At 43.1% G+C, this 23,137-nt stretch overlaps 2 protein-coding genes and 6 non-coding genes across 9 annotated transcripts in view; 7 read left to right on the top strand and 1 right to left on the bottom strand.

Moving 5' to 3' along the window:
- The first annotated feature begins 697 nt into the window (after nucleotides 1–697).
- trnak-uuu lies at nucleotides 698–770 on the top strand. Its single transcript has one exon. It is a non-coding gene; the product is annotated as a tRNA-Lys (tRNA).
- Nucleotides 771–3,567: 2,797 nt separating this feature from the next.
- trnak-uuu lies at nucleotides 3,568–3,640 on the top strand. Its single transcript has one exon. It is a non-coding gene; the product is annotated as a tRNA-Lys (tRNA).
- Nucleotides 3,641–6,234: 2,594 nt separating this feature from the next.
- Nucleotides 6,235–6,307, top strand: trnam-cau. The gene has a single exon. It is a non-coding gene; the product is annotated as a tRNA-Met (tRNA).
- A 463-nt stretch (nucleotides 6,308–6,770) lies between these two features.
- trnak-cuu lies at nucleotides 6,771–6,843 on the top strand. Its single transcript has one exon. It is a non-coding gene; the product is annotated as a tRNA-Lys (tRNA).
- A 296-nt stretch (nucleotides 6,844–7,139) lies between these two features.
- trnan-guu lies at nucleotides 7,140–7,213 on the bottom strand. Its single transcript has one exon. It is a non-coding gene; the product is annotated as a tRNA-Asn (tRNA).
- A 339-nt stretch (nucleotides 7,214–7,552) lies between these two features.
- Nucleotides 7,553–7,626, top strand: trnan-guu. Its single transcript has one exon. It is a non-coding gene; the product is annotated as a tRNA-Asn (tRNA).
- Nucleotides 7,627–12,160: 4,534 nt separating this feature from the next.
- Nucleotides 12,161–19,889, top strand: LOC120033539 (LON peptidase N-terminal domain and RING finger protein 2-like). Its single transcript, XM_038979929.1, has 10 exons — nucleotides 12,161–12,189; nucleotides 15,672–15,790; nucleotides 15,894–16,016; nucleotides 16,162–16,486; nucleotides 16,650–16,767; nucleotides 16,863–16,977; nucleotides 17,112–17,233; nucleotides 17,375–17,533; nucleotides 18,096–18,408; nucleotides 18,680–19,889. Exons 2-10 carry the CDS (start codon nucleotides 15,680–15,682, stop codon nucleotides 18,878–18,880), a joined length of 1,587 nt encoding a protein of 528 aa, XP_038835857.1. The 5' UTR covers nucleotides 12,161–12,189; nucleotides 15,672–15,679; the 3' UTR covers nucleotides 18,881–19,889.
- A 2,172-nt stretch (nucleotides 19,890–22,061) lies between these two features.
- Nucleotides 22,062–23,137, top strand: part of LOC120033521 (mitogen-activated protein kinase kinase kinase kinase 4-like) — a 50,407-nt gene continuing 49,331 nt past the window's right edge. The window contains exons 1-2 of one of the 2 annotated variants that reach the window (XM_038979898.1): nucleotides 22,062–22,377; nucleotides 22,732–22,797. In XM_038979898.1, the coding sequence (XP_038835826.1) occupies nucleotides 22,321–22,377; nucleotides 22,732–22,797 (123 nt within the window). In that variant the 5' untranslated portion in view covers nucleotides 22,062–22,320. The remainder of the gene's footprint in view (nucleotides 22,378–22,731; nucleotides 22,798–23,137) is intronic. The other variant, XM_038979899.1, reaches the window with a different exon arrangement.

The following is a 23,137-nucleotide window of genomic DNA, read 5'->3' as shown; positions in this document are numbered from 1 at the left end:
AAACATACTCACTTAAAATAAAAAACAGATAACAAAGATTATCTCTAATCAAGTGGATTATTTCTATTTAGGCTCCCCTACTGGTATATATAAAAAGGTACATAACTTTTTCTAAATTACAAAATATTTGATCAATGCACCTCAAAACCGTTTTTGTTTAGTGACTTAAAAGTTTAATGAGACAGATGGCATTTTTAGTTGAGCAAGACTAGTGGCATTCAGGGAAAGTGTCGAACACTTTTGGGAGACATAAAGTGGTTTGTGTGAGAATTACAGGAGCGGGGCGTTTAACCCCAAACCACCCTAATACAGGAAGGCACAATTTATAGTCCAATATTTACAAGGGTTTTAGGGAAGGTGGGATTGGGGTGCAAGTGTTTAAATTGAACAGTATTTAGCAATCATAATAAAAGTCTGATATCGATATAGTGTTTACCGGTTAATCTATCGTCAACAACTTTCCCTTATTCACAAGGATCCCACAAAACAACTGACCAGTCAGGACTAAACCACCAGGTGGCAGGCTACTCCCACCCAACAACGACTCCTGTCCTGTCCCACAAATCAGTGTCAACATTGACTCCTGTCCCGCTCATCAAAGTGCTAAAAGGAGCAGACAGTTCCAGTGTTTGTGCCCTTTATAATCTCTGAGAGTTTCTATCGTTGGTTATCATATATAGTGGAAGTTCTTAAAAGAGCCCGGATAGCTCAGTCGGTAGAGCATCAGACTTTTAATCTGAGGGTCCAGGGTTCAAGTCCCTGTTCGGGCGATGCCATTTTCTCTCCAGGGGTGTTAGAATCGTATAACCAATCTTAATAGGTGGTTCAATTACGCAAATCACGTGCCGTAAATTTTCAAAAGTCCCTGTTTGGGCGACAATATTTTCTTTCCAGGGGTGTTAGAATCGTATAACCAATCATAATAGGTGATTGAATTATGCAAATCACGTGCCGTACAATTTTCAGAGAAGAGTGACCTCTGTTGAACAGGATAGCTTGCAAAGGAGATGTGTGCACTGAAAAAAAACAAGATGTAATTCGTCCTCGGCTCTAAAGTTTATACATTTTTTGTTAAATACTTTTGCATACTTTAAATTTGAAGTACATCCCGTACCAAGGGGGTTTTAAGGCGTTTCTTGTCAGATGAACGACAGGTATACAAGTAACGTTAGTAGGCCAATGGCTGACCTCGTGTTGGGACTATGAATCGGAGTCGGCTATGCTCGGCTACAAACGGTTAAGCGATCTGCTATTACACACGGATAATAAGCGGATACATCACTAATAATATAGTAGCCAATATTTTTTTTTATATACAATAAATTAATTAATGAACTGAGTTGCAGGCCTAGACAAGGACTCAGTCTTGAATGCAGGGGATAAACAGCACAGCTGGCTTGTGCATATTTGCCAATTTTTATTTAGGCTCACAATCTGTTTTTTTCCCAGTAGTTTTCTGTTTTACTAGAGACCTTATTCTAATATGAATCTTTCTGATCATATTAACAGATTGGCCTTGGACAGAGAAGGCGAGCACAGGCTGGTTGTGTTGCCTACGGCATTAGCAACTCCCGCTCAAGGCGGTAATGGAAAGCCATGCAGTTTTCATGTTTTGGGGCCCACTACTGCATGGTTGAAATCTGCATCTGACCATGCATTCTGTCCTTTCTTGATGTGCGCCCTCTGTTGCCACTGGGGTTCACTGCAAGTTTTACTTGAATGGGAGTGGAACGTCTATTTTAGGTCATGGCTAGAAGGGTTCAAGCTTTTGTCAAATTAACTTCAGATTTCACTTTTTGTAGCGGGTTAGGATAATTTACTCAGCAGGTTAGGATAATTAATGTAGCAGGTTATGATAATTAGATTAATGTTAAGAAAAGTGTTAGGGTTAGCTAAAATACAAAACTCAACTTTTTACGTTAATTTGACAAAAGGATCCATATGGGTGTACATATTAGTTTTTGCCCTAGCACTACACACTCTCGATTCAAATCATCCACTCATCATCAGGCATTGATCATTTGAATCAGGTATGCAGTGCTAGAGCAAAAACAAAAATGTGAAACCTTTTGGGTTCCCAGGACCAGGATTGAGAACCACTGAGCTGTATTGTTCTGTTTATGGTGTTGCAACAATCTTCAAATCAAAGTTTATTGGTCGCATACACAGATTTGCAGATGTTATTTCAGGTGCAGTGAAATGATTGTTTCTAGCTCCAACAGTGCAGTTATACTTAGTAATAAAAAAAAATACCCGTGTATTCCGTAAAACAATTAAGAAATATCAGAACGAGCCATGTCAGAGACCGGAATATAAATATACACAGTGTACAAAACATTAAGGACACCTTCCTAGTATTAAGTTGCAATTGGGTTGAGGTCGGGTGATTGTGGATGTAACGGATGTGAAATGGCTAGCTAGTTAGCGGGTACGCGCTACTAGCGTTTCAATCAGTTACGTCACTTGCTCTGAAACCTAGAAGTAGTGTTGCACCTTGCTCTGCAAGGGCCGCGGCTTTTGTGGAGCGATGGGTAACGACGCTTCGTGGGTGACTGTTGTTGATGTGTGCAGAGGGTCCCTGGTTCGCGCCCGTGTCGGGGCGAGGGGACGGTTTAAAGTTATACTGTTACATTGGTGCCGTGATCCGGATCACTGGTTGCTGCGGAAAAGGAGGAGGTTGAAAGGGGGGTGAGTGTAACGGATGTGAAATGGCTAGCTAGTTAGCGGGTACGCGCTACTAGCGTTTCAATCAGTTACGTCACTTGCTCTGAAACCTAGAAGTAGTGTTGCACCTTGCTCTGCAAGGGCTGCGGCTTTTGTGGAGCGATGGGTAACGACGCTTCGTGGGTGACTGTTGTTGATGTGTGCAGAGGGTCCCTGGTTCGCGCCCGTGTCGGGGCGAGGGGACGGTTTAAAGTTATACTGTTACATGGAGGCCAGGTATTTACTCTCCTTCTTGGTCAAATATCTCTTACACAGCCTGGAGGTGTGTTTTGGGTCATTGTCCCGTTGAAAAACAAATGATAGTCCCACTAAGTGCAAACCAGATGGGATGACGTATCGCTGCATAATGCTGTGGTAGCCATGCTGGTTAAGTGTGCCTTGAATTCTAAATAAAGCATCCTCACACCATCACACCTCCTCCTCCTCCGTGCTTCACAGTGGGAATCACACGATCAGAGATAATCCATTCACCTACTCTACGTCTCACAAAGACACCGTGGTTGGAACCAAAAATCTAAAATTTGGATTTATCAGACCAAAGGATATATTTCCAGGTGACTACATCATGAAGCTGGTCGAGAGAATGGCAAGAGTGTGCAAAGTTGTCAAGGCAAAAGGTGGCTACAAAAACAAGATGTAACTGACCAGCCAGACCAGGTAAGACTACACCACCAGGTGACAGGCCACTCCCACTCAACACTGACTCCTGTCCTCCAGTCCCACCTATCTGCTAAAAGGAGCAGTTAATTCCAGTGTTTGGATTGGTTATGATTTCTGACAAATACAGACCATAGTTTCTAGCACTGATAATGTATAATAACAGTTCCTCTTATATATAACAGAGCCTGGATAGCTCAGTCGGTAGAGCATCCGACTTTTAATCTGAGGGTCCAGGGTTCAAGTCCCTGTTCGGGCGATACAATTTTCTCTCCAGGGGTGTTTAAGAGTCTTGTGTCCCCTCATAAAAGTAGTTAAATTGTGCTAATCACGTGCCGTATAATTTTCAGAGGAGTGACGTCGGTTGAACAGGTAAGCGCGCAAAAGAGATTTGTGGACTGACAAAAATATGATGTAATTCTTCCGCTGCTCTAAAGTTTATACATTTGTTGCATACTTTGAAATGCATCCCGTAGCCTACCAAAGTTTTTTTTAAGGGGTTGCTTGTCCGATATGCAAGTAGTAGGAGTAGGCCAAGTAGTAGGAGTAGGCCAAGTAGTAAAACGCCAACCTTGTGTTGGGCCTATGGATTGGAGTCGGCTATGCTCGACTACAAACTGTTATTAAGCTAGCTGGTATTACACACGGAAAATAAACCGATACATTACTAGTAATATAGTAGTATTTTATTTGTGTCCAAGATATTAAAAACCATTATAGGAGTTGCAGGGCTAGACTAGAATTCAGGAAAACAGAACAGCTGGCTTGTGCATATCTGCCTCCTGGTAGTAAGAAAAAAGGGTTTTTGTAAAAGTAGGGGAGTATGTTTGTTTCTTTGAAATGGTGCAGATACATCAACCTTCGCTTCAGGGGTCTCTTAGCTGTCCACGTGGATTCCATGTGTTCAGGCCAAAAAATGCATGGGCCAACTGTTACTCGTTCTGAGTCTCATGAAAATGGACATTGATGGTCTGTAAAATATGTAGGCATATATTTATTTAGGCTCACATTCGGGTATTTTCAGAGATGTTTTTGGTTTATTACAGACAGTATTCTGTCTCTTTTTCTGCTCATATTGACAGTTTGACCTTGGCGAGAGAAGTCGAGGCTGTGTTCTGTTCGGCATTAGCGACTCTCCCTCAAGGCAGTATAAATGGTGAGCCATGCGGTTTATATGTTTTCTGGCCCACCACTGCACCATTAATTTCCATTGTATTGACCCGCCATTGTCTATCCCATAGAGAATTGTAGAGGACTCTAGTGCCCAAAAGCCAGTTTTAGCATGGGTGGTGCCATTGAGACTTTCACCATTTTGAAGTAGTCAACTGGGCGGGGCTTCCTATGGGTTAAGGAAGGATCACATAATTCCATTTGGGTAATTCGGAGGGATAATCCAATTAATTATACTTGTGAGCAAACATTCCATAACTGCAGGTGGCAGTAAAACGCCAACCTCAACTTTATACCTATTCAAATGGCACACTCCAGGTGGCTGTATGCACCCTTTTTAGTTTGTTTACCAGCTCATAGAAGCAGTAGAAGAAGAAAATGGACTACTTCAAAATGGAGATGGCCGCAATGGCGCTGCCTAAGGGTTTCTATTGCTCCAATCATTTTATGTCAGTACTGCAGTTTAAATGACGCCCGGCCTAGAAAGCCAAATTCCATAGAAGGCCACATAGAGAGGTCAGATTTGAAAAATCACTTTAGTCATCACCTTTGTGAACAAATCATCCATTGAATTATTAAAATAATTGTCGCTGAGGCCAAATGTTTTTGTTCCCCCGTCACTTTCAGTCAAAGATATTAACTCTTTTTTATATTCATCCAGTGTCTGCTATGTTTTTGGATGACGTGATGATGCGATGTTGGTCTGTATAAACCGGATGCAACCCAGATATAAACAGCGCTGCCCTGCATTGTGCAATTCCAGTCCTCTGGGGCCTGATTGGTGTGAGGATCTGTGTTTATTGCACTATAACCCAATACTATAACACATGTGATTGAATATTAGCAACTGTTGGTCTGGGTTCCTGTGTGTGTGCTGGAAGTAACATTTTGCCCCAGATAAGTGTGCTGAGAAGCTGTGGTTAACCTTGAGCGAGAACAGTATGCTTTCTATGCAGGTGCAAATAGCTCAAACAATGTTACAGAACTGTCTGACCTCAGTCTCTAGGGTGTGGGAGCGTAATCTACACAGCAACAGCGCCGGACACCAAGGAGCGCCAAGAGGCTGGGACCAGCCTGAGCGCCGGCGATAGGCTGAGCAAGTTTAAACCACGCTCAGAAAATTGCATTTACCATTTATCACTTGAGTTTAATAAAAATACTTAAAGTATATTCGGTGACTCTGAATCACATTTTGTCCTGATACCAGATTGAATTGACGCAACCATTGACATCGGTGTCACAGTTTTGCCCCAGCCCCAGCTAACACACCTGACTCCAATAATCACCTGACTCCAATAATCACCTAATCATGATCTTCAGTTGAGAATGCAATTTGATTAATCCGCTGTGTTTACTAGGGATGGAGAAAAAGTGTGACACCAATCAGGCCCCGAGGACTGGAGTTGCCCAGCCCCAGTGGGACAGATACAATGATGAGTCCTCTATCATTCTCTATGGTCTATCCTTGCTGTGCTTCTCTGTTACCACTGGGGGCTACTGCAAGTTTTACTTGAATGGGAGTGGAACGTCCGTTTTAGAAGGGCGTTTTAGAAGGGCTAACATACAGTGTTATGTTTATGGTGTTGTAACAACCTTATTAGCTTATTAAAATGTATGTGAACAGTACCGCACGAACCGAAGCACTTGTCTTTAAAAATCATGTTATTTACAAGTGGACTTCGTGCCTCGTTGGCGCAGTAGGTAGCGCGTCAGTCTCATAATCTGAAGGTCGTGAGTTCGATCCTCACACGGGGCAGCAAAATTTTATTGTAATTTTACGTTTGAAATGTGTTTTTTTATACAATTTACTATATTTTATTTTGAATAATGTTTATGGAGAATCATCACTTTGTGTGTGCCTCTGTGTTTGACAGTGGTAGTTGAAACTGGGATCCAGTGGAGGCTACTGAGGGCGGAGCCAATGGAATGGCATCAAACACGTGGAAACCATGTGTTTTTATTTCACCTTTGATGTATTTGTTTGATGTATTTGATACCATTCCACCGATTCCGCTCCAGCCATTACCACGAGCCGAGCCATTTAAGGTGCCACCAACCTTTTGTGCTGGGATCCCGTGTTATGTTGTCCTGTCTTTTGTCCCAACTAGACCTCTCTTCTTTGTGGCCAGGCTCCATCCATGCACTTATTTTATTACTGAAGTAGGAGTCACTGATATTGCGATACGTTTTAGCCTCTGAGGAATGCTGTGGTCATCAGTGCCCGGCTAGCTCAGTCGGTAGAGCATGAGACTCTTAATCTCAGGGTCGTGGGTTCGAGCCCCACGTTGGGCGCAATTCTTTTTGTTGGGACAGCAGCGGAGAGGAAGTGTACTTGGAATTTTGGAATTTGTGTAAGAGTACTTTTCACAGGAGTTATGGCAGACGTTAGTCTCCCGGCGCTCTCTGTTCTGGGCGCTGAGATTATGGTAGAGGGAACAGCACTAGTTCTGTCATGGTATTATAAAGTACCAGTATATGTGTTTAGGGAAAGAGGTTTGCAAAAGCGTTGACTACTCTCCAGCATGTTGTCACTGCTGTTTTCGTTATATTTGTAGAACCAGACGTTCAAAGAGAAAACTAAAAGATTTCGTCCCTGGGTGGGCTCGAACCACCAACCTTTAGATTAACAGTCTAACGCGCTAGCCGATTGCGCCACAGAGACGGTGAAACGTATCAGAATAAAACATGTTAAAAATCTGCATCGTCTGAAATTGGGTGACTGTCAGAATTTTATTAGAGTTTAGAGAGCACCGGTAAGGGGTGATTTGTATTTCATGTAGTCTCAGGATGTTGACAGTGATCTCTCATTAGCTCAGCCTACTATGGGTGCTGCCGTGCTGCAAAGAGTGTTACTGGTCTTCTCAGAGCAGTGCATGTGTAGCAAAGGAAGAAGTCTCTTAGCATTGAAAAGCAACCCAAGTCCGACAGAATGCAAAGATGAATTGGTCTAGTACAGGGACGGTGACATTCTTAGTTACGGTCACATATACATGGTGCAACTGTCTCTGTGGCGCAATCGGCTAGCGCGTTAGACTGTTAATCTAAAGGTTGGTGGTTCGAGCCCACCCAGGGACGAAATTATTTTTTTGCACCCTGATAAATAGGTCCTTGCAACCCAGAACCTTTGGGACATCCCTACCCCATTTTAAAGTTGACATTTTAAATGGTTATGGTTAGTTAAGGGTTTAGGGTAGGGACGTCCCAAGTATCCCGGATAGCACTAATCCATAGGGCTGGGCGATATGACGATATATATCGTCTGACGATAGAGCATAATATGAAACGATAGAAAAACGTCTATCGTTTATTTTGTTGTGTCGCAAATCACACTCTTTACGGTAATATTTTTCGTCAATTGGACGACGCTTTGCGTTTTTCCACACGTGCGGTGTGGCCGCGTGGAAGGAAATTTGCAACACAAACAAACATGGAGGAGAGTGAACGTGACACAGAGCACGGAGATCATACCTAAAAGAGGGGCTACTTCGGTCGCATGGACGTGGTTTGGGTATGAAAAGTCTGACACAGACCAGAAAACCGTCCTTTGTCAAATATGCCGCAGGCCGGTCCGGACAACAGGCTCAAACACCACTAACCTTTTTTTTTTTCACCACCTACGCAAGAATCATGTACTGAAACAGTACGGAGAGACTACGGATGAGACCCTAAAAAGTAAAGTCGAGTGCCCAAAACAAATTCCAGACTCAGACGTTGCAAGAGGCTTTTGCCCACGGCAAAGATTCACGAAGATGGAAGGAGATAACAGTTGCGGTTATAATTTACACCCGCAAAGACATGGCCCAAATTTACATGGTAGAGAAACGGGGGTTTCGTGAGTTGGTGCTAACACTCGACCCAAGGTACCAAATGCACATTGATTTGTGACACGTATTAATGCCAAAATAATATGCAAAAAATCATTTTTCGGGGATATATTTTAGGCCCATATTTATTTTGTTTCCAACTATATTTCAAGTGTTTTCCATTTACCTTTTTCGATTTTATACATTCATATTTTATATTTTGTTACATGCTTAATTTAAAATTCGCACCACTGTTCTAAATAAAAGGATAAAATAAAATATGAGTAAGTACCTTTTTATTTGGTGAGTATAATTCAAAATGTAATAAGAAATAGGCCTTTACATGTGGTTATTTTATATAAAATATTGATTCATTGAATTTACAGAAAACGTGTTATATCGTGATATGCATCGTTATTGGGATATGAAATGACCTATATCGGGATATGAGATTTTGGCCATATCGCCCATCTCTAGGGTAGATCAGTGGTTCTCAATCTTTTTCGGTTACTGTACCCCCACGTGATTTTTACCAGTAGGTCTATGGTCTCATGAATCTTCTCAAATACCCCCTATGGATAGGCCAAGTACCTTCTGGACATAAGAACAGCGATTACTCACCTCGAACTGGACTAAGATTTTTTTCTTTAATTAGTCCGACACGAAGGATATGCTGCATTGTCAGGACAATGTACAAATCCCCGTCATCAGCGTGAAGAAAAAAACAGAAAAGGGGGGAGGAGGGCGGATTGCCTTGTAAGAATTTGCCGACGAGTAGGTATACCATCACTACCCTCTGTATTATTGGCCAACGTGCAATCATTGGAAAACAAACTGGACGATCTACGATTAAGGCTATCCTACCAACGTGACATTAAAAACTGTAATATCTTACGTTTCACCGAGACGTGGCTGAACGACGACACAGATAATATAGACCTGGCTGGCTTCACCGTGCATCGACCGGACAGAGCAGCTACGTCTTGTAAGACGAGGGGCGGGGGTGTGTGTCTATTTGTCAATAACTGCTGTTGTGCTTTGTCTAATATAAATGAAGTCTCAAAGTATTGCTCGCCTGAGGTAGAATACCTCATGATAAGCTGTAGACCACACTATCTACCATCTATATTATTCTTAGCCATCTATTTACCACCACAAACCGATGCTGGCACCAAGACTGCACTCAACGAGCTGTATAAGGCCATAAGCGAACAAGAAAATGCTCATCCAGTAGCGGCACTCCTAGTGGCTGGGGACTATAATGCAGGCAAATTTAAATCAGTTTTACCGCATGCAACGTTTTCCCTCGCCCTCCATTTGGAAAATCTGACCATAATAATATCCTCCTGATTCCTGCTCATAGCAAAAACTAAAGCAGGAAGTACCAGTGACTCGCGCTATATGGAAGTGGGCAGATGACTTGCCTAGTTAAATAAAAAATAATTAAAATGACGCGGATGCTACGCTACAGGACTGTTTTGCTAGCATAGACTGGAATATGTTCAGGGATTAAATTTAAATAAAGGTTCAATAAATTTAAAAAAATCATCCAATGGCATTGAGGAGTATACCACCTCAGTCACCGGCTTCATCAATAAGTGCATCAACGACGTCGTACCCACAGTGACCGTACGTACATTTCCCAACCAGAAGCCATGGATTACATGCAACATTCGCACTGAGCTAAAGGCTAGAGCTGACGCTTTCAAGGAGCGGGACACTAATCCGTCCGCTTATAAGAAATCCCGCTATGCCCTCAGACGAACCATCAAATAGGCAAAGCGTCAATATAGGACTAAGATTGAATCCTACTACACTGGCTCTGACGCTCGTCGGATGTGGCAGGGCTTGAAAACTATTACGGACTACAAAGGGAAACCCAGCCGCGAGCTGCACAGTGACGTGAGCCTACCAGACGGAATGCCTTTTATGCTCGCTTCGAGGCAAGCAACACTGAAGCATGCATGAGAGCACCAGCTGTTCTGGATGACTGTGTGATCACACTCTATAGCCGATGTGAGCAAGACCTTTATACAGGTCAACATTCACAAAGCCGTGGGGCCAGATGGATTACCAAGACGTACTCAAAGCATGCTCGGACCAACTGGCAAGTGTCTTCACTGACATTTTCAACCTCTCCCTGACCAAGTCTTTAATACCTACATGTTTCAAACAGACCACCATAGTCCCTGTGCCCAAGAAAGCGAAGGTAACCTGCCTAAATGGTTACCGCCCTGTAGCACTCACGTCGGTAGCCATGAAGTGCTTTGAAAGGCTGGTCATGGCTCACATAGACACCATCATGCCAGAAACCCTAGACCCACTCCAATTCGCATACCGCCCCAACAGTTCCACAGATGACGCAATCTCAATCGCACTCCACACTGCCCTTTCTTACATGGACAAAAGGATTGCCTATGCGAGAATGCTTTTCATTGACTACAGCTCAGCATTCAACACCATAGTGCCCACAAAGCTCATCACTAAGCTAAGGACCCTGGGACTAAACACCTCCCTCTGCAACTGGATCCTGGACTTCCTGACGGGCCGCCCCCAGGTGGTAAGGTTAGGTAACAACATCTGCCACGCTGATCCTTAGTCCCCTCCTGTACTCTCTGTTCACCCACGACTGTGTGGCCAAGCATGACTCCAACACCATTAAGTTTGCTGACGACACAACAGTGGTAGGCCTGATCACCGACAACGATGAGACAGCCTACAGGGAGGAGGTCAGAGACCTGGCAGTGTGGTGCCAGGACAACAACCTCTCCCTCAATGTGATCAAGACAAAGGAGCTGATTGTGGACTACAGGAAAAGGAGGACCGAACAGGCCCCATTAACATCGACAGGGCTGAAGTGAACGGGTAGAGAGTTTAAAGTTCCTTGGTGTCCACATCACCAACAAACTATCATGGTCCAAACACACCAAGACAGTTGTGAAAAGGGGAACGACAACACCTTTTCCCCCTCAGGAGACTGAAAAGATTTGTCATGGGCCCCCAGATCCTCAAAGTTCTACAGCTGCACCATCGAGAGCATCCTGACCAGTTACATCACCACCTGGTATGGCAACTGCTCGGCATCTGACCTTAAGACGCCACAGAGGGTAGTGTCTACGGCCCAGTATATCACTGGGGCCAAGCTTCCTGACATCCAGGACCTACAGTACCAGTCAAAAGTATGGACACACCTACTCATTCCAGGGTTTTTCCTTATTTTTACTATTTCCTACATTGTAGAATAGTAGATGTGTTGTGGCGAGGTAGGCGTGGTATACAGAAGATAGTCCTATTTGGTAAAAGACAAGAGTCCATATTATGGCAAGAACAGCTCAAATACGCAGAGAAACGACAGTCCATCATTACTTTAAGACATGAAGGTCATTCAATCCGGAAAATGTCAAGAACTCCTCAATGCCATTGGATGAAAAAAACCAAACATGTATTTAACCTTTTATTTAACTTGAATCCCTGAACATATTCCAGTCTGTGCTAGCAGAACAGTCTTGTAGCGTAGTAGCCGCGTCATTTAATTATTTTAATTTAACCTTTATTTAACTCGGCAAGTCATCTGTCCACTTCCGTATTGCGCGAGTCCTTTTCCAGAAATGCAGAGTTAAGATACAGATAAAACATACCTATATATAGAAATAGTGACATGAGGAATAAATACACAGTGAATAACAATAACGAGTAAAAGTAACATGGCTATATACAGGGAGTACCAGTACCGAGTCGATGTGTACGAGGTAATTGAGGTAGCTATGTACATATAGGTAGGGGTAAAGTGACTAGGCAACAGGATCGATAATAGACAGTAGCAGCAGCGTATGTGGTGAGTGTTAATGGGTGTGTGGCGTCAGTATGCATGTATGCGCGTGCTGTGTGTGTGTTGGGATGTCAGTGTACGTGCGTTTTGTGTGTGGGTAGAGTCTAGTGTGTGTGCGCGCATAGTCAATGCAAGATAGAGTGGAAAAAAGTATGTGTATGTCTTCCGGGGAGAATGGGATATACAACAACAAAAAATCGCAGTTGCTCATATAGTAAATGGACCAATAAAGTAATCCTTATCTTAAATAGATCTATTTTTTAGAGAATAGCTAGTATGAATAAAAGTTTAATGGAAAAAAGAAATAACATAACAGCCTCCAATATATAGACACTAGTGTTCTAACATAGATGACCCTTTAACTAGCCGGCTACCACCCGGTTACTCAACCCTGCACCTTGTACATAGACATGGACTCACTGGTCACTAATAATGGAACGTTAGTCACTTGAATAATGTTGACATACTGTTTTACTCGTTTCATATCTATATACTGTGTTCTACTTTATTTTAGTCAATGCCACTCCGACATTGCTTGCCCTAATATCTATATATTTTTTAATTCCGTTCTTTTACTTTTAGATTTGTGTGAATTGTTGGATACTGCTGCACTGTTGGAGCTAGGAACACAAGCATTTCGCTGCACCCGCAATAACATATGCTAAATATGTGCATGTGACCAATAACATTTGATTTGAGTTAAGTTTGACAAACGCAGTAACTGTCATTAGCCTATCAATAGCAAAATGTATTTTTTCATGAATAATGACGTCTGATAAATAAATAACCATTATGTTTAGTCTATAATCTTTCAGTGACCCACTATTTCTTGTACATGTTAAAAAAAATGTAAAAAATGCTTACATAATTTTTAAAAATCATCTTGATCAAGGTTTTGTTAGCTACTTTGGACAAATATAGACCCTTTGCATTATACGCCTCGACTCTAGAAATAAGGAACTTTATCCTAGTTATATGTATCCATGTCATAATCTCCAAGAAACGGACCTTTTCCATTCATCATTAATGTTCACTTACACAACCTCCTGTCGTTACAAAACGAACCATATAACACACGAAAAAAAAAACACAACACACCAATGGGGTCTCTCCCTTGAAGTCACGTGCCATTACCAAACGCAGCGCATTCACCTAGGTCACAGTAAAATTAGGTTGACGGTTTATGGGTGTTTATTTATTTATTATGCGTTGATTAATTTGAAGCCCAATATGCATTTAGAATTTCTCTCCAATCGCGTGTATCCTGATTCGGGAGGTTATACAAACTTTCAGTGTAGCAGGTTACATAAAAAAACAACCAGTGATTGGACGAAGTCAATTCTCGGTCTGTCTTTATCGACCAATTCATTCATTTTATTTTAATAGTTTTTTTTACACATAGATGGTATAGACGTCACTAATATGGATGTTCGTTTTGAAAACCACTTGGATTATTTTATCCACGACAATACTGCTGCTGCGGGGTTGTGTCCAGAAATGCTGTCAGTTGCACGGGAAGCCTTCCGTGCTGGGGACTTCAACCTCCTTGCTGAGATCTACAGCTCCCAGCTGGCGGACCTCCGACACCCGGACAGGAGCCTCTGCCTCCTGAAAGCGGACGCGCTCAGCCGGGCAGGGCGGATAGCGGACGCTCTGGAATCATATTGCACCGCCGCCAATTTGGACAGGTTACGACCAAACGAACTAGGGTCTCTCGTTGACTGTATTGTGCACACTTTGCGCGTAAAAGAATGCCTTAAAGAATGCACAGACTCCGATGGTGTTTCAGAGGATGAGCGTTCGTTGGACCTGTTCTCATGTCGGCTTTGCAAGTGCTTGTTAATCGAGCCAACAACTTTGGAATGCGGCCATACATTCTGCAAACCATGCATTGAGGATGACGGTATCAAAGAATGTGAATTATGTCGTTACAAACTGAACGAAACAAGTAGAGAATTAAAACCAATCTGTTTTAAAGTGAATATAGTACTCAGTGGCCTGTTGGGTAAATGGTTTTGCGCAGAGAGTGAAGCAAGAAGATGCTGGCTTGAAGGAGATAGATTGTGGAACGAACGTGGCTTTATCAACGCTCTTGAAAAATACAACAACGCTCTTGAAAAAGGTAGAGTAAAATAAAAACGTATTTAAAGGGGAAATCCGCAGTTGAGACAAAGCGTATTCAGCGACACTTTTAGTAAAACGCTGAGGAATGGGGCTGGAGAAATGTAACCACTCCAATTCGTAGAACTAAAATTGCAGTTAAAAAAGCTAACATTTTGGGTTCTGATAGATAACTGTTGAACAAAGGTCATGAGCCATTTTAAGTTATATTCTAAGAATCAATGGGTACATAACATACATTTTAAGTCCAAAAAAACTGAAGATTGTCCCTTTAACATTGCATTATCATTCTATTCTTATGATCTTTCTGTGCACATTGAAATAAAAGCCTGTAAGCCACTTCTGTGAAGTGCATCGGTTTGTAGTAGGTTATGTCAACCCATAAGGTCATAGCCATGTTATTGACATCACTGATTGAAGGGGAACAGCCCCAGTCTGCAGGGATAATCCTATCACTGCCACAAGTGTAGCGATTGGGTGAGGGGAAACAGTGGTTATGGGATAAGTGCATTACCACATGTGCCATGTTCATAACACAAACTATACCAGATAGAGGTTGGGATATATCAGCATCATCACACCATGATGACAAGTTCAGCTAAGGCATGAGTTGTGTAAGTAAAGTCATGCACTTTTGTCATAATAGCACAGCCAGAAGAATCATGATTTGGGCTGACCTGGTTTGTAGAGAAATGCCTGTGGAGTTTGAGAGAACTCTAGTCTAGGGATCAGAGTAGGCAGAAGGTAGCTTCTACTTTATTATTTTATGCATAGGTAGCTATGGTAGGCTTTCCAAATAAGTCAGGCATTTCATAGACAAGTGCTTTGTGGTGTTAGACACAGGCAGACATTTTTGTCTTGACCCACACACAGCATTTAATGACAGGGCGTCTGGAAGTGACACTCCTCTTCTAATCTCTACCCATCAGTAATGTAGGCCTCAGCGCGCAAGGTAATAGGATAGAGGTATGCAAAGTTCTGAGGAGCGAAAGAGGGCAGGAATGGTGGAACTGCTTCAACTCATGACCTAGCCCAGAACTAGTTACATATGACCTGGATCTTATGAAATAATATTCTGCCCTACATACAGCTTGTCATCATTTGCGTAACTGTTTATAGGTTGAATATTTAGGTAACACATTACCCTCTCAGGGGGGTTGTAAAAGGGTTATGAATACAGGTAAAGCTGTTAAGTAATGACATATCAATGACAAACTAATAATTAACTGTCTTCAAACCCATACAGCCTGGTTTTATACTGGTTTTAAGGTACTGAACACGAGCAATGGAGGATGCTGGAGATATGTGAATAACTTAAGCTGAATCTGACTCTTAACTAATGTTTGTATCATGTTCTCTCCTCACAGCCCCTTCTATGTGTAGGCTGCTGGGCCGACGGGCAGAGCTACACATGGAGATGAGCAATTTCAGACAGGCCGTACAGGATGGAGACGCCATGTGTCGACTGACGCCCCTCTCTCCCAAGGTAAGGAAACACGCAACTGTTTCCTGACATTAACACATTTACCCAAATGTTTTTGTGTAAGTTAACCTGAAGATGCTGTGTTACTTGGGTTTTGTGTTCTCAGGCTCACTACGTGAAGGCCCTGGCTCTGAACAAAGCCGGTTATAATGAAGAGGCCCTGCAAGAATACTTCTACTGTCTGGCTTTGAAGCCAGACTGGACATCAGTCAAGCTGGAAACGCAGAAGTTAAGCTACTCCGCTGTGTTTCTATACCATTAAAGTTATATTAAATTGAATTAGTTAGTTCACCAAACCAGTTACGCAACCACTTGTGTGCCCGATTGACTGCGATAACTGCCAGTCACTGTCTTATGTCTCTTTCCCCCTGTAGATGCTCAGTGAGATGTTCTCCGTGTTCAAGAAGGACGGTCTCCCCACGTCATCACTCCCCCACCACCAAACAGGCCCCGCCTCCCAACTCAAACCGGCCTCCCTTCTCCTCGGCTCCCTCCATTCCACCCCTCGTAGATGGAGCCAAACCCCTATTGGCCGTAGAGAAAGTTTATCTGACACTGGGGCAGAGACCAAGTCCTCATGTGAGGACTCCAAGACCCTGGCTTCTGTCGTGGCTGCCTTACCTCTTCCCCCTGGCCTAAAGAGGAAGTTCTCAGACGAGCCCCAAGGCTCTGCACCCCCCAACAAGCTCCCCAGAAAAGGTACCTAATCCAACCCCTCCCATTCCAATTGGCAATTATTTATTGTTGATTTTTAAAGTAATACTAGTGAGCAAAAATCTTGCAAAGTATCTTAGTGTTGCGTGAATGCAATCATTAAAAACGTATAGAAACCTCAGCAATAATGTAAATGTATTTGTTTGAGTCTTGTGTTCAGATGAGTCAAGCTCATCCCAGATGCCTGCTGCTTGTTGCAGTGAGAGGAGAGAGGTGCCTCCTCAGCTCCTGGATAGCACTGACATGGACTGCTCTGTTTGTATGAGGTAAGTCAAACACACACACACACCCTGTTTGTAGGTCCAGTTGTCACTACGCAGTTATTAAAACCTGCCCCCCCCCCCCCATGCGTTTTCTCCAGGCTGTTCTACGAGCCAGTCACCACCCCCTGTGGACACACCTTCTGCATGAAGTGTCTTGAGCGCTGTCTGGACCACAACCCCAACTGCCCCCTGTGTAAAGAGAACATTACAGAGGTAAATAGTCACCACACAGACCTGCCTTCACTACTATTGGAAATGAATACCAATTACTGAAAGACAACATGAGGTAAAAATGAGTTATGACCCAAATTCCTCTTGTTATCTAATTGAACCTGTTGTAATTGCAGTACCTGGCCACTAGAGGGTACCATAAGACCCTGCTGATGGAGGAGGTGCTGCAGCGCTACCTGTCTGAGGAGCTGGCTGAGAGGAGCAAGGTGCACCAGGAAGAAATGGCAGAGCTGTCAAAGTGAGTCAGGCCTCATTACATTTCAGCCCCTTCTCAAAACAAAATGTCTGACAATGTTTTAGAATCCATCATTATGATACAATATTATTTGGGCAGAATATCATATTTAGTGGTTTAACCCACGTTTTATTCTCTCTGCAGCTTGACCCGGGAAGTGCCCATCTTCATCTGCACCATGGCATTTCCCACAATCCCCTGCCCCCTGCAAGTCTTCGAGCCGTGTTATAGGCTGATGATCCGACGTTCTATGGAGACGGGAACCAAGCAGTTTGGAATGTGCATCGCTGACGACATCAAAGGGTGAGTGGAGGTTTTACACCTGTGCCCACACAGCCATCAAAACACTTTGACACTAGTTTAACCAAAAGGGTAGCAAACCTGTGTTTGCGACTCAATTCAAGACCATGTTAGCCCACCGAACTAAAGCCTACCCTAGACATTTTATCTGAGTGCTAACAGGTTTCCGGCATAGTTACTCATCCACACAGGGGTAGCTCTGTGAACTACCTCCACTACACTAGCCTATCCCTCACACTTTCACTCCAACAGATTCATGTGAGCAAATGGCTAATACAGATGTAGGATCTTAATTTGATCACTCTTTTGTTGCAGAGAATTTCCCTGCACAGCGGGAAATGCAAACTTGTAGTGTATTTTGAGTTTTAAAAAGGCTTCTGTAGTTTGTAAATTCGACTTGATTTGCCCTAACGAAAAACTTTATCAACCCCTACAAAAATGTCCATGAATTATAATCCACATAATAATTCCCATTTCCAGTTGCTGCAGAATAATTTTTCTGCTGTAGCAAACTGTCTCACAATAAGATCCTACATCTGTATACCCTGCGTTTCCCTGGCCACAGCTTCGCAGACTACGGCTGCATGTTGGAGGTGACAGACGTGAAGTTCCAACCAGACGGGCGCTCGGTGGTCGACACGGTTGGAGTGTCCCGCTTCAGAGTGCTGAGCCACGGCCACCGTGACGGCTACAACACAGCCAAGATAGAGCACCTGGAGGACCAGAAGGTGGATGGAGAGGAGCTCGTGGAGCTGCAGAAGCTGCATGACTTTGTGTACGAGCAGGCCAGCACCTGGTTCACCTCCCTCAAAGACAACATGAAGAACCAGATCGTCTGCCACTTTGGACAGCTGCCCGTAAAAGACTGTGACATACAGGTAAGAAACAGTCAGCAGATACGTACAGTAGAACTATGGTTCTGAGTTTTTCCTGGTTTCGTTGCCTGGTCAGGAAAAACTCTGACCATGTAGATCCACCCAGCTAAATCTAAATCCCCGTATCTGTTCATCTAAGAATTCACCTTCATAAAATCTGATTAAACTAATAAACAGTGGCATCTTGGCAGTAGACACTGTTGGTTGTAATATGGAATAATTCTCTGTGTCCTGTCTTCTCTAACCCTACCACACACTGCCTCTGTGTTCTCAGGGGAGTGCCAGTGGTCCTGCATGGTGTTGGTGGCTGCTGGCTGTACTGCCCCTGGAGAAGAGAGCCCAGCTAAGCATCCTGGCCATGACCACCCTCCGAGAGCGCCTCAGCACCACCTGCCGGGTGCTCAGCCTCGTCACACGCAAACACCCGCCACCACGGCGACCATCTTCAGCAGCAGCATCATCATCACCACTGTAGTGGCCCCCCTGGAGGTGATCAGTTTAGAATCATCTGGGCCCAGTTAGATAACTTTTGACAATCTGGATTTCGCCTATTGGCTAGGATTAAATGCATATGAATAGAACAGGAGTCCCTGTTGAAGTCAGTTATTTTTCTGTTCTATTAATTATATTTCTATGCATTTAATCCTATCCGATAGACAAAACCAGATATATCATTTTTGGAAAACTGGGCCCTGGAGAAGAAGGGAGAAACTCAATTTTCCGCAGAAGCTCTAGCCTCAGTTTCAACAGTGGGAATGATTTACCAGTGTTGTTCATGATCTCAGGAATGGGTTTCTAATTGAGTCTTACAAAAAGGGTCGATGGACTAGCCCTACCCAACCAAAACACATAAATGGGTGTCAGGTTCGCGCACATATCTTTGGGTAAATTCCTTTAAGTCCAGTTTTGTCATGTTTATGTGTGGTACATTAGGTTTATCTTGTTTTATTGTTGACCTGTGTACAAATGAGGCCTTAAATTATTTCTGCAATATGTTTTTTTCTACTATTCGCCATGTGAATCCAATTTTCATGTACAGAAATTTAGCATTTTTCTATGGGACATAATTAATAGAATAATGCACACCATCCATTACTGAAACAATATGTTCTAGTGTATATTGGTAATCATGGCAGCAGGGAGCGCTTGATGCAAGAGAAAAATAGCAGCACAACACATTGTAGTAGCACCAAAGATCCACAGGGTGGCAGTAAATGTGTGAGCTAAGAGGATCGATGCAGACAACCCGACATTTGAACAGGTGCTCTTTTGTGGTGGACAGATCCTCTCTGTCATAAAAACAATGGACAGTAGGACATCACCCCTGTCATTCAACAGCCTAGTTTTAGTTTAGTTAAATTAATCAAAGCTCGATTTAAATATAGTAAGCCTAACTCGTGTCTTTATAAGTGGCTTCATAGCTAGTCAACCATCTTGATTAATTAACCAATAAACTTGCTCAATTCCCCAGATGCACATCGGAAGTAATGTTTTCAGCCTCTCCGTTGTTTTCCCAGCAACACTGCTGTATTCTCCTGGTCTAGCCAGACTGGTCACAGGAGCTGAAGTTGGTTTTAAAAACAGTGTCTTTGTCCCGGGTTGAAGTCCCTTAATAAGGTACTGTTCATCATTGGATGCTGTACAGCAGGGGTGTCAAACTCATTCCACAGAGGGCCAAGTGACAGCAGATTTTTTTTGATTTTTTCCCCCTTTCAATTAAGACCTAGACAACCGGGTGAGGGGAGCTCCTTACTAATTAGTGACCTTAATTCATCAATCAAGTACAAGGGTGGAGCGAAAAGCTGCAGACACTCGGCACTCTGTGGAATGAGTTTGACGTGCTGTAACAATGAGGCCAAGTGGTGTTTCTTTCCACTGTGCTGTTGTGAGGCATGTATAGACACTCACCTTCATAGTTATTTACATGAGTCAATTCCAAAATCACACAGTAGGTCTCTTTCCCCCCACAAACAGAGGTTGTCAAGAGGCCTGGGCAAAGTCACAAAATATGCCATTTTGCAAATTGTAAGGACGGGTGTGCACCACATTAAAATCTTCTGTGACTTAGCGTATCTCTCACACACAGTCAGATCTAGGAGATGCAGTCAGGTGAGTAATTTGGGTTACTATGAAGTCAGAACCGGAAACAACACATTTGTAGACATTCACCTCCGTACTCTGTCATCACTGTGTTGGAATGATCTGGATTCTCCCCCAATTGATTCATTAGCCAAACCCTCTTGATAAACACACGCCTTCATTCTCCCAGACCAGTGGAGGCTGCTGAGGGGAGGACAGCTCATAATAATGGCTGGAAGGGCACAAATGGAATGGCTTCAAACCATATGTTTGAGGTATTTGATACCGTTCCACTGATTCCGTTCCAGCCATTACCATGAGCCTGTCCTCCTCAGTTAAGGTGCCACCAACCTGTGTCCCAGACACATTTGCAGAAATTGCTCACTGAAAATTGCAATTTATTGCATTCAATTAATCTTAACTAATACCTTTTAAATGTATGATTTTGTTACTTGTGTGTTAATTTGGCCCAAAATGTTTATTATTCAAACCATTCCATGTAGTTATACATTTACTATAGACTATATCCTCAACAGTCAGTTGACTCGTCAATTTGAGTGTGTTGGCCACGCCTACTAAGTGGCCAAACCTGAGCTTAATTGGTTTGTGTCTTGAAAGGGGGTCTGTTTGAACAGTGTGAAAATAATGCTTTGCGGAGGTAGACATGCTGTATGCTCTGCAGGAAAGGTTTTTGTTGTGTCAATTAGCATGGTCTCTTGAACCATCTGTTTTGTAGCCTAATAAATATGTATTGAATTCTGACCATTTTATCTGTCCAGTTATTATTTTAACTCCTTGATGTGCATGGGGTAAGGCCAGCTCCTTCACAAGGAACATTGTTGCTTGCCATTTTGTATAGAATACACACAGATCACATGATCTATAGTAGGAAAGAACAGTGTGAGTTACCACGCTGATGTTATGAAGCACGGGGCAACTATAGAAAGGTGTCTGAATATGAGGCTAACATCAGGGGGGCTTTGGCCAGATGCCCACCGACTGAGACAGGATCAGCTGCATACAGTAATGACGAAAAAGGGAAGTGAGAAAAGTAAGCAGGTAGGGGAAATATCACCCTGAAGTACTGCTTTAGCATGAGGGGTCGAGACTCACCCAATAAAGTACACAGCAGTGTGTCCGCTGTAAATGTCCTAATAACTAAATATAGACTATTTATTATGGGGGACAGCACATGGCGCTCAAACGACAAAGTATGAACGCCTCTCATTGAAGGTAACCTAATGCGGTAGTACATAGCAAATAATGACGTTTCAGTGCACACTCCGCTCAGGCTCGTTCGATTGTTCCCTTGCCACACCCATGATTACGAATATTGACACCGATGGCTCACGTGCGCATGTCCATGATTCTGTGCGATAGAGGCCTGCCTCGCCTTTTCTCTCGCACCTATTCTTTACAGACATCCTTCGTTTCACATGAAAAAAGTTGATCAGGACGTTTCTTGTTATTTTTGAGGAGTCGTTGACTAGATGAGACAGATACGAAGAGAAATAGCTTTGTATCTCTATTTCTTGACTGAATAATCAACCACTCCCCGGTTATTGCATCAAGGCCCTGCCCCTCTGATTCCCGACCGGCTTCCTGTGTTTGTGCGGTTCTCACAAGCCAGGGAGTGAGGAGGAGCAGAACTGGGATTTGAGCGAGCGAAGGGCCGAGCTGCCACCTCAACATGGAGTAGCCTAGTGTCCTCGACAACAGTAGCGGACCACAAAGAGGAATACTCGAGGGGTTCTTTTTTTTAACAAGGAGGCACCGCAAATGATACCACGTCAAAGATTCCACAACGCGGAGGAAGGATCGGTTTATATTTAAAAGATGGCGAACGACTCTCCGGCTAAAAGTCTGGTCGAAATAGACCTGGCTTCATTGCGGGTGAGTGGTGGACAAGTGTCTTTTACTTAAAGATTAGGCTACCCCCAGATGTAATCTATTCCACAACAGTGAGTTAACGTTATATAAAAACAAAGCAAACAGTTTTACCCAATAAAATATGGATACATTTTCGGGGTTACCATTTCTGGGAGGCTTATTTATTTATTATTCGGATCGAGAGAAAGCTGTCGTGCTGCCTGGCTTTCCTTTGTTCGAAATGCTTTTGGCATGTTGTGGAGATCAGGGCGCAACAGCTGCGCTAATCTAGGTCACATTTTTGCAACAATTATTCAAAAGCATTTAAAAAAATGTTATTATGGTTGGGTAATTTTTAAATTTTTTGACTCGTTTCAGGATCCAGCAGGGATTTTTGAATTGGTGGAAGTGGTCGGAAATGGCACCTATGGACAAGTATACAAGGTTTGTTCCAATATATATATTATTTAATTCATCTGTGGCCTAATCTTCTATACTGGTTTCTGACACTAGGTAGCTAACGTTACATTGATGCAGTTTTGGCATTGATCATCGAAATGATCCAGATTTCATGCCTGTGTTCATGCTTAGATTCATGTCAAGATGTCTCATCAGGACGTTTCTGTCATTGCACCCCTATAATCCCTGGTTGGATTGGTAAAGATGCAGATGTCCCTCTGTGTATTATTGCTTGTAAAAACATCTTTGGTGAAATATGGAAGGTAGCTTGCACCACACCACTCCATTAGCCCACGCTCCTCTGTTTCTCATCTTCTACCCAGGC

Source organism: Salvelinus namaycush, chromosome 40 (genome assembly GCF_016432855.1).
Source record: "Salvelinus namaycush isolate Seneca chromosome 40, SaNama_1.0, whole genome shotgun sequence".
NCBI lineage: Eukaryota > Metazoa > Chordata > Actinopteri > Salmoniformes > Salmonidae > Salvelinus > Salvelinus namaycush.
The sequence above is the reverse complement of the archived record's forward strand: the minus strand, read 5'-3'. Positions and strand labels throughout refer to the sequence as shown.

What these genes read in the sequence shown, in the direction of transcription:
- LOC120033539 (XM_038979929.1), top strand. Translation starts at nt 15,680, where the DNA reads ATGTGTAGGCTGCTGGGCCGACGGGCAGAGCTACACATGGAGATGAGC. An exon ending in CAACAAGCTCCCCAGAAAAG is followed by an intron (nt 16,487 to 16,649) that starts GTACCTAATCCA and finishes TATTTGTTTGAG; the next exon opens with TCTTGTGTTCAGATGAGTCA. An exon ending in TAAAAGACTGTGACATACAG is followed by an intron (nt 18,409 to 18,679) that starts GTAAGAAACAGT and finishes CTGTGTTCTCAG; the next exon opens with GGGAGTGCCAGTGGTCCTGC.